At 32.7% G+C, this 11405-nt stretch overlaps 2 protein-coding genes across 3 annotated transcripts; both read right to left on the bottom strand.

Moving 5' to 3' along the window:
• Positions 1–541: 541 nt before the first annotated feature.
• Positions 542–3725, bottom strand: LOC138349150 (uncharacterized). Of its 2 annotated transcripts, none has more exons than XM_069299232.1 (6): positions 3492–3725; positions 1889–1989; positions 1509–1800; positions 1334–1415; positions 937–1049; positions 542–840 (listed from the first exon to the last, which is right to left on the bottom strand). In XM_069299232.1, the coding sequence occupies exons 1-3, from the start codon at positions 3592–3594 to the stop codon at positions 1627–1629; spliced, it is 378 nt and encodes a 125-aa protein (XP_069155333.1). In that variant the 5' UTR covers positions 3595–3725; the 3' UTR covers positions 542–840; positions 937–1049; positions 1334–1415; positions 1509–1626. The 2 variants fall into 2 exon arrangements, with proteins under 2 accessions (XP_069155333.1, XP_069155332.1); XM_069299231.1 differs by having other exon boundaries at positions 1889–1998; positions 3492–3724.
• A 4049-nt stretch (positions 3726–7774) lies between these two features.
• LOC138349149 (RNA-binding protein 1-like) lies at positions 7775–10930 on the bottom strand. Its single transcript, XM_069299230.1, has 7 exons — positions 10730–10930; positions 9121–9230; positions 8885–9032; positions 8741–8802; positions 8566–8647; positions 8170–8282; positions 7775–8073 (listed from the first exon to the last, which is right to left on the bottom strand). The coding sequence occupies exons 1-6, from the start codon at positions 10830–10832 to the stop codon at positions 8188–8190; spliced, it is 600 nt and encodes a 199-aa protein (XP_069155331.1). The 5' UTR covers positions 10833–10930; the 3' UTR covers positions 7775–8073; positions 8170–8187.
• Positions 10931–11405: the final 475 nt, after the last annotated feature.

Genomic DNA, 11405 nt, shown 5'->3' with positions numbered 1-11405 from the left:
ATTAAAAGAAAAAAAAAACATTTACTTAAACTAGATTTATAGTAGTTCAAAAAGAATGTGCTCCCTGTAGGCATAAGTAACTATTACTGTACTTTGAAAAACTATTGACGAAATTAATCAACACCAGAAAAAGAGAGCAAGAGAGAAAAATTCATCCGAATAGCACAGCTCTCTGCAGGTAGGCCAAAATGTTCTTGTATGTAAATCACTAACTCTGCTGTAGACCTTCAATCAGAAATCAGGCATAAGCTCTTCAAAAAGTTAGTTAGCTATTTCGTTCAAGTCAGTCGGATTGATATCCATCGATCGACAAGAGAGTTAAGAGGGAAATTTTAGCTTGTTGCTGCGTGAAGATTCAACAGAGCCCATTGCTTTCGGCTCTATTTCTAATATTTATATTTAGATATACAGAATTAGGATGCACGGGAAAAAATAGATAGTTTGGACTATGTATTTTCTTCTTCTTTTTCTTTTCCTCAAGTATTTCATTCATGGCGAGGTAAAAGTCGTCACGTTTTTCACTAGAGACTGTAAACGGAGGTCATTAAGAATGGTTTCATAGACTTCAAATAAAAATCTACAAACCATCACCATCACCAAGGATTTTATTTCTACAATTAAAAAGTCTCCTGACCTGAATGACAACAATCACACACTAAACAACAGAGCACAAGTTGATAATGTCATAAGTTGTAGCGAATTTTAAAAAGAAATTTAAACAATTATATTTGATCTGACAAGCAACATTATCTTCAAACTGCTAAGCACCAGCTACAGTTAATATACATGATCAGAGAAACACGCTTGCAGCATGATGTCGCTCTCCAAACATGGCAAGTCCTACACAAAAGTATAGTTCCACAATTTAGTAACTTTGTATAACCGTATGTTATGGTCATCGATAATAAAGGGGTCAAGCGCACCAAAGTTTTGTACCTGTAAATACACATAGTTTCAACAATCCCCTCCAGCTGACGTCACACTAGGATTGCCAGCAAATTGCAGCATTAAGTTGCCTGAATCATGCTCATCAAGGTCGAATTTATAACCTGCAAGATTTGATTAGTTTTACTACACCGTTATCCCAACAAATTTCTCTTTCATAGATCGATGTACACAAGCAAATTGCCCGACAATTTTCTGTCAAGCATTCATGAAATGACGAGCCAAAAGCGCATGTAGAGCAGCTTCCACATGTCCTTCAACTTGTACGAAAGTTTAAAGACCAAAATTTAAGAATATTCACACAACATTGATTTTGTTTAGTACTCTGATTAATTATAAATTGAGCATTCATAATTATGAGGTAGAAAGAAGAGAGTGTGAAGCTCACCTTGTAAGGCATCCATTGCAGCAGCTGCATGAAGCGGACTCACAAAATCAACAAAGCAATGAATCAAGGTATTGACTCCAGGCTGCATATATAATTAATTAAGTTGATAATCCAAAATAACAGTAGACAGAATTTTTAATTAGTAGATGATGATATGAGACGTATATATTCCTACATATATTGATGGTTCTGGTACGAGCCTAACTTCTTTGTAACCTCCAAAATGGCGGAATATGTCTGCAAAAACTCAAGTAAAGGGAAAAACTAGAATGGGCCATAAATAAAACAATAAGCTAATTTCCACACAAGAAAAGGATAGGTGCCACCTCTCTTGTTGTACAGTCCTCAGACAAACCCTCTACATACAATGTACTGCTAGCATTTGGAGGAAGCATATCTTCTGGTACCATTCCAACATCCTCAATGCCCATGATTACACTAAGTATGGACTCATGGGACAAAATTTCCTGGATATTTTACCAGTATATATATTAGACCTATATATACAGTATTACGTATGGAACCAACCTCAAAAGGAATATAAAAACTAAGTACCCCAGTACGGAGGTAGTGTTCATAGGATGCTTCGATACAAGTTGTGCTTCTCAATCTCATCATTCCCCATTCATCATCACTGTCATAATAGAAAGGACTACCTAGAGCTTCTAAAAAGGGGAAAATCAGCACAAACAAATATCATTTAACACTGAAACCAAACAAGATAAGAATTAGTAAAATTAAGTGCAACAAATATTAGCATCAACCTAAGATAACCAAATAAGGTTTTGTATGTGTATTAAAAGAATTCCTAAATATTTATATGCATATAAATTTATGATTGTAAACTTATTAATCATTTTTAGTGCTTTTCATGATCTAGACCCCTCTCTCTCTTTCTTTTGATTTTTTTAAAACATATTTTTCATTACTTTTAATATAATTACTGTTATGCTACAAAGAAAAAAAGATAATAATAGATTTTTGTTATCTAACTTAGGTAGTTAATTAACTTTGTTAAATTTGAGTTGTATTCACAAGTGAAGATAATAGTTTGACATAAATTATATACTAAAATCGAATTATAAAATAATTGAATTATATATATACACACACACCCTGGAAAAACCCCTAGATCCACCCTTGGATTGCTAGAGTCTCTATTTTAATATTGATTTTTCTTGTATTTTGAAGAATTTTGTCATACATATATTAGCATTTAAATTAAAGATTTGCTTATATGTATTGTCATTGTACAAGGTCTATTTTAGTCTTTCTTTAAAGTGTGTGCTAGTCTTTCTTTCTTTATAAAGTATGCTCCACTTTGGGGAAGCAAACACGTTGCTTCACTCAAAGTGAAGCAAGACATTGTTGATTTTTTTTTCGCTTCATGCTCCCTTCAACACTAGTTCTAACTACCTATCCCTAATTTGAACTATCTTGGACTATCGTCTTTTATCATTATCTGCCAATTATGATCGAAATCATTTCCTAGCTATCTTGCAGGACATCAGGGGCTGATGTGAATTGTTTATGATGCAGGAATTCCTCTTTTTAGCTAGTTTTACACTGACTATCAGCCTCAATGAGATACTATAGATTCACCACTACTAAATAAGGCCTTACACCAAAAGGTTCATCTAATGTATAAAAGCTACAAAAATAGCTCTAATATTGAGCCCCGAAAAATTGATTTTCCCTATTCACGCGGACTACAAACATATACTACAACTTTTTTTTTTAATTTCCTCCACTTAATTCAGTAATACCAAAGACTTTCTTGATGAGTATACAAGACATTCTTGGTGAGTATTCTCAATTCCTATCATAACTATATTACACAAACCACAGCAAAAAGCATACAAATTAAGTTTTTAATTGAAAAGGCAAATAACAAACTGTATTTTCGACAAGCCATAAAATTTAATTTTTGACTGATCTAATAAACCCCAGTATCTACAACTCATAAGAATTAAGTTTCTGACTAAAAAAGTATATGAATAAATCTCAGTTTCTACAAGTCATAAAAATTAAATTCTTAACTAAAAAATAAATGTAAAAACCCTAATTTCTACAGATCCACCCTATTGAGCAAAAAATATGTTGAAATCTTAAATTGTCTCTCGATAGGATTTTAAAAGATACAGAGTTTATTTGATACCGTATTCGTTAAGAGGGATTTCTGCGAAGACGGGAGTAAGATCCGGCGACATCACTTCCAGCTGCACAGTGTTGGTGTCCTTCCGGTAAGCACCCACCGCCATATGTTAGTCCACCGGAGAGAAAATGAGTTTCCACTAAAATTGAAAGAGAAAGGAAAAGGGCAAGAGTATTTGGTTGGGCTTAGTTAAGAATCGATGTAATTGAGGAGTGCTCATTATTTAAGGAAAGACAAAAATATGCATTGTAAAGAAAGATCTGCCCAAGTACAATGATGAATTTACTTAAAATGAAAATCTTCTATATTAAGTAAAGGTAGAAGTATCACATGTTGCCAAGTGGCAGCCTAATGTTAAAAAAATTGGCGATGATTGTCTAATTAAAAGATTATGCATATTTAGATACACATTGTAAATAGAAAAAAATTCTCTATTTTTTTACTTTTTTATTTCATATTATTACTTTTAGCTTAATGTTATTACCATGCGGTTCAAAGATTAAAAATAAAATAATTTCACAAAATTATTTTACAAAAAAGATTGAATGTTGTTAGTTTTAGCATAGGTTCAGTTAAAACTATCTTAGCAGTAGTCATATGCGGATGATGATATATGTTCAACCACGCTGGGCTAAAGAGTGGCCTCTGGACAAAACATGTATTATTTAGATCTACAGCCCACCAAAATTATTTTTCTCAAAAAGCTTTATGGGGACCTCCGTATTGAGTTGGAAAACCATCAGATATACTCATACTCATTTCCGTATCTAGAGGTTGTTTTAAGGAATCACACAAATTCCTAAATTTTTTGTGTTTAATAGCCCATAGTTTGACTCCCGACACACCCTATATTTTTTTTTCTCAAAATAATTTATGATGACTCCGTATTGAGTTGGGAAACCATCATATATATACTCACATCATTTTTTTTCGAATCCATTTCCACAATTACCTACCCTTTTTAGGAATGGCGCAAATTCCTCGGTTTTTGTGTGTACTAGCCATTGATCTGGCGACTGGAGCACCCAAATTTGTTTCTGAAAACACTTTATCAAGACCTACATATTGGGTTTGGGAACTATCACGTATATCCATAACCTTTTTTCAAGCCTATTCTCGCATTTTCTAGACCTCTTCTTGGAATTGCACAAATTCTTTAATTTTTTGTGTGTATTAGCTCATAAATCTGGAATTCGGACCACCCAAAATTTTATCCTCAAATTTTTTTGAGGACCTCCGTATTGAAGTAGGTGACAATATTGTAAACTCACACCATATTTTCACATCCATTTCCACATTCACAATAGTATCGCGCAAATTCCTTTATTTTTCGTATGTATTAATTAGCCCAAGGAGCATGTAACACCCAAAATTTATTTTCAAAAAAAAACTTACGAGGAGCTCTATATTGAGTTGAGGAACAATCACGTATACTCACATCATTTTTATCACGCCAAATTTCATATCTATATGCCCTTTTTTAAGAATTGCGTAAATCCCTCTATTTTTCGTGTATACTCACAACATTTTTTAATGTCTATTTTCGCATCTACAGACCCTATTTTAGGAATCACACAAATTCCTCAACTTTTAGTGTGTATTAGCCTATGGATTTTGCAACCCTATCACTTAATTCTTTTTCTCAAAAAAATTATGAGAATCTTTGTATTGAGTTGGCGAACCATCACATATTTTCACACATTTTTTTTTGCCTATTTCCGCATCTAGACGCTTTTTTTAGAAATGGCACAAATTCCTCAATTTTTTTTGTGTGTATTAGCCTATTATTTAACCGCCCAGAGCACCCCTAATTTTCTTATAAATAACCATTATGAGGAGTTGAGAACCTCTATATTGAGTTCGGAAACCATCACGTATATTCACACCATTTTTTTGATGCCCATTTCCACATCTATAGGCCGTTTTTATGAACTGCGCAATTTTTTTTTTTGTATGTATTAGCTCATGGATATGGCGATTGGAGCACCCAAACATTTTTCTCACAAAACTTTATGAGAACCTTTGTATTGAGTTAATGAACTATCATGTATACTCATACCATTTTTCACGCACATTTCATTATTTACATGTCCTTTTTGTTTTAATTGTGCAAATTCCTTAATCTTTCGTTTTTATTAGTGCATGGATCTAGCTTTCTAAGGACCTAAACTTTTTTCTCCAAAAACTTTATAAGGACCTCTGTATTAAGTTGGGGAATCATCACGTATACGCACACCATTTATTTTACGCCTATTTTTGCATCTACAGATCTTTTTTAAAGGATCAGACAAATTGTTCAATTTTTTGTGAGTTTTAGCCCATGGATCAACCGAATTGAGCACCCCAAATTTATTCTCAAAAAATATTTTGAGTTGGGGAAACATCATTATATTCACACCATTTTATACACCCATTTCGGCATATATCAACCCTCTTTTAGAAATCATACAATTCCTCAAGCTTTTGTATGTATTAGTCCATGTATCTGGCGCCTGGAGTACCCAAAACTTTTTTCTTAAAGATATTTATGAGGACCTCCATATTGAGTTGGAGAAACATCACGTATACGTACACTAGCTTTCACGCCATTTCCTTGTTTACATGCCCTTTTTATATAAATCACGTAGATTGCTCAATTTTTCGTGTATATTAGCCCATGAATCTGGCGTCTAAAGAACCCAATTCTTTTCTCAAAATGCTTTATGAGGACCTCCGTATTATGTTGTCGAACCATCACATACACACAAACTATTTTTTCATCCACATTTTCATATCTACAGGGCTTTTTTAGAAATCGCGCAAATTTTTCAATTTTCGTGTGTATTTAGCACATGGATGTGACGCTCGGAGCACTCAAAAAGATTTTCTCAAAAAACCTAATGAGAACCTCTGTATTGAAATGGGGAACCATCACATATAGTCACATTATTTTTTCACGTCCATTTTCGCATATACATACCATTTTTTTAGGAATCGTGCAAATTTCTTATTTTTTTTTGTGTGTATAAGCCCATGGATAAAGGCGCCTGGAGCACCAAAAAAATTTATGAGGACCTTCGTATTGAGTTGGGGAATCATCATGTGTGCTAACACCATTTTTAATATCCATTTCCACATATATGGTCCCTTTTTTAGGAATCGCGCAAATTCCTCAAATTTTCGTGTATATTAGCCCATTAATTTGGTCTCCAGAGCATTCAAAAAAACTTTTCTCGAGAAACTTCGTAAGGACCTCTGTATTGTGTTGGGGAACCATCACGTATAGTCGTACTATTTTTCACGCCTATTTCTGCATCAAAAGGTCCTCTTTTCGGAATCACACAAATTCCTCAAATTTTTGGGAGTATTAGCACAGAAATTTGATGTCCAGATCACCCAAAAAATATTTCTCAAAAGCCATCTTGTGATAGAAGGAAGTTTTTATTTATTTGTCTATTTTCTTATTTCATATTATTACTTTTAGCATCATGTTATTTGTACGAGATTCAAAAATTAAAGATTAGATATTGTCCACGAATCATTTTAGGAAAAAGTTTCAATGGATAACTAACTCTACATTTATTGTTCATCTACGATGTATGGATTTTTGATATATTTGGATCTCACTTAAAAGAACATTTATGCAAAAGAATAATTTGTTAACGTAACAAATGTAATTTTTAAATACGCCAAATTTCTAGCAAAAAAAATTCTTTTGCACGCAATTTTTATATAAACTACTATATAGATTTATATATCGACAATTATTAAAAGAAAAAAAAAACATTTACTTAAACTAGATTTATAGTAGTTCAAAAAGAATGTGCTCCCTGTAGGCATAAGTAACTATTACTGTACTTTGAAAAACTATTGACGAAATTAATCAACACCAGAAAAAGAGAGCAAGAGAGAAAAATTCATCCGAATAGCACAGCTCTCTGCAGGTAGGCCAAAATGTTCTTGTATGTAAATCACTAACTCTGCTGTAGACCTTCAATCAGAAATCAGGCATAAGCTCTTCAAAAAGTTAGTTAGCTATTTCGTTCAAGTCAGTCGGATTGATATCCATCGATCGACAAGAGAGTTAAGAGGGAAATTTTAGCTTGTTGCTGCGTGAAGATTCAACAGAGCCCATTGCTTTCGGCTCTATTTCTAATATTTATATTTAGATATACAGAATTAGGATGCACGGGAAAAAATAGATAGTTTGGACTATGTATTTTCTTCTTCTTTTTCTTTTCCTCAAGTATTTCATTCATGGCGAGGTAAAAGTCGTCACGTTTTTCACTAGAGACTGTAAACGGAGGTCATTAAGAATGGTTTCATAGACTTCAAATAAAAATCTACAAACCATCACCATCACCAAGGATTTTATTTCTACAATTAAAAAGTCTCCTGACCTGAATGACAACAATCACACACTAAACAACAGAGCACAAGTTGATAATGTCATAAGTTGTAGCGAATTTTAAAAAGAAATTTAAACAATTATATTTGATCTGACAAGCAACATTATCTTCAAACTGCTAAGCACCAGCTACAGTTAATATACATGATCAGAGAAACACGCTTGCAGCATGATGTCGCTCTCCAAACATGGCAAGTCCTACACAAAAGTATAGTTCCACAATTTAGTAACTTTGTATAACCGTATGTTATGGTCATCGATAATAAAGGGGTCAAGCGCACCAAAGTTTTGTACCTGTAAATACACATAGTTTCAACAATCCCCTCCAGCTGACGTCACACTAGGATTGCCAGCAAATTGCAGCATTAAGTTGCCTGAATCATGCTCATCAAGGTCGAATTTATAACCTGCAAGATTTGATTAGTTTTACTACACCGTTATCCCAACAAATTTCTCTTTCATAGATCGATGTACACTAGCAAATTGTCCGACAATTTTCTGTCAAGCATTCATGAAATGACGAGCCAAAAGCGCATGTAGAGCAGCTTCCACATGTCCTTCAACTTGTACGAAAGTTTAAAGACAAAATTTAAGAATATTCACACAACATTGATTTTGTTTAGTACTCTGATTAATTATAAATTGAGCATTCATAATTATGAGGTAGAAAGAAGAGAGTGTGAAGCTCACCTTGTAAGGCATCCATTGCAGCAGCTGCATGAAGCAGACTCACAAAATCAACAAAGCAATGAATCAAGGTATTGACTCCAGGCTGCATATATAATTAATTAAGTTGATAATCCAAAATAACAGTAGACAGAATTTTTAATTAGTAGATGATGATATGAAACGTATATATTCTTACATATATTGATGGTTCTGGTACGAGCCTAACTTCTTTGTAACCTCCAAAATGGCGGAATATGTCTGCAAAAACTCAAGTAAAGGGAAAAACTAGAATGGGCCATAAATAAAACAATAAGCTAATTTCCACACAAGAAAAGGATACGTGCCACCTCTCTTGTTGTACAGTCCTCAGACAAATCCTCTATATACAATGTACTGCTAGCATTTGGAGGAAGCATATCTTCTGGTACCATTCCAACATCCTCAATGCCCATGATTACACTAAGTATGGACTCATGGGACAAAATTTCCTGGATATTTTACCAGTATATATATTAGACCTATATATACAGTATTACGTATGGAACCAACCTCAAAAGGAATATAAAAACTAAGTACCCCAGTACGGAGGTAGTGTTCATAGGATGCTTCGATACAAGTTGTGCTTCTCAATCTCATCATTCCCCATTCATCATCACTGTCATAATAGAAAGGACTACCTAGAGCTTCTAAAAAGGGGAAAATCAGCACAAACAAATATCATTTAACACTGAAACCAAACAAGATAAGAATTAGTAAAATTAAGTGCAACAAATATTAGCATCAACCTAAGATAACAAAATAAGGTTTTGTATGTGTATTAAAAGAATTCCTAAATATTTATATGCATATAAATTTATGATTGTAAACTTATTAATCATTTTTAGTGCTTTTCATGATCTAGACCCCTCTCTCTCTTTCTTTTGATTTTTTTAAAACATATTTTTCATTACTTTTAATATAATTACTGTTATGCTACAAAGAAAAAAAGATAATAATAGATTTTTGTTATCTAACTTAGGCAGTTAATTAACTTTGTTAAATTTGAGTTGTATTCACAAGTGAAGATAATAGTTTGACATAAATTATATACTAAAATCGTATTATAAAATAATTGAATTATATATATATACACACACCCTGGAAAAACCCCTAGATCCACCCTTGGATTGCTAGAGTCTCTATTTTAATATTGATTTTTCTTGTATTTTGAAGAATTTTGTCATACATATATTAGCATTTAAATTAAAGATTTGCTTATATGTATTGTCATTGTACAAGGTCTATTTTAGTCTTTCTTTAAAGTGTGTGCTAGTCTTTCTTTCTTTATAAAGTATGCTCCACTTTGGGGAAGCAAACACGTTGCTTCACTTTAAGTGAAGCAAGACATTATTGATTTTTTTTCGCTTCATGCTCCCTTCAACACTAGTTCTAACTACCTATCCCTAATTTGAACTATCTTGGACTATCGTCTTTTATCATTATCTGCCAATTATGATCGAAATCATTTCCTAGCTATCTTGCAGGACATCAGGGGCTGATGTGAATTGTTTATGATGCAGGAATTCCTCTTTTTAGCTAGTTTTACACTGACTATCATCCTCAATGAGATACTATAGATTCACCACTACTAAATAAGGCCTTACACCAAAAGGTTCATCTAATGTATAAAAGCTACAAAAATAGCTCTAATATTGAGCCCCGAAAAATTGATTTTCCCTATTCACGCGGACTACAAACATATACTACAACTTTTTTTTTTAATTTCCTCCACTTAATTCAGTAATACCAAAGACTTTCTTGATGAGTATACAAGACATTCTTGGTGAGTATTCTCAATTCCTATCATAACTATATTACACAAACCACAGCAAAAAGCATACAAATTAAGTTTTTAATTGAAAAGGCAAATAACAAACTCTATTTTCGACAAGCCATAAAATTTAATTTTTGACTGATCTAATAAAGCCCAGTATCTACAACTCATAAGAATTAAGTTTCTGACTAAAAAAGTATATGAATAAATCTCAGTTTCTACAAGTCATAAAAATTAAATTCTTAACTAAAGAATAAATGTAAAAACCCTAATTTCTACAGATCCACCCTATTGAGCAAAAAATATGTTGAAATCTTAAATCGTCTCTTCTTTCTCGATAGGATTTTAAAAGATACAGAGCTTATTTGATACCATATTCGTTGAGAGGGATTTCCGCGAAGACGGGAGTAAGATCCGGCGACATCACTTCCAGCTGCACAGTGTTGGTGTCCTTCCGATAAGCACCCACCGCCATATGTTAGTCCACCGGAGAGAAAATGAGTTTCCACTAAAATTGAAAGAGAAAGGAAAAGGGCAAGAGTATTTGGTTGGACGTAGTTCAGAATCGATGTAATTGAGGAGTGCTCATTATTTAAGGAAAGACAAAAAAAATGCATTGTAAAGAAAGATCCGCCCAAGTACAATGATGAATTTACTTAAAATGAAAATCTTCTATATTAAGTAAGGGTAGAAGTATCACATGTTGCCAAGTGGCAGCCTAATGTTAAAAAAATTGGCGATGATTGTCTAATTAAAAAAATTATGCATATTTAGATACACTTTGTAAATAGAAAAAAATTCTTTATTTGTTTACTTTTTTATTTCATATTATTACTTTAAAAGCTTAATGTTATTAACATGCGATTCAAAGATTAAATATAAAATAATTTCACAAAATCATTTTACAAAAAAGATTGAATGAATAACTCTTCATTACTTATTTTTAATATAGGTATAAATTTCTTTTTACACTAATCATTTCAGGAAAAAGAATGACTAACCATCCATTACTCATCTCTAATATATGAATTGTTTTCACTATTTTTAT

The sequence above is a fragment of the Solanum lycopersicum genome, chromosome 6 (genome assembly GCF_036512215.1).
Source record: "Solanum lycopersicum chromosome 6, SLM_r2.1".
Lineage (NCBI taxonomy): Eukaryota > Viridiplantae > Streptophyta > Magnoliopsida > Solanales > Solanaceae > Solanum > Solanum lycopersicum.
This window is presented reverse-complemented; position numbering and strand designations above follow the sequence as displayed.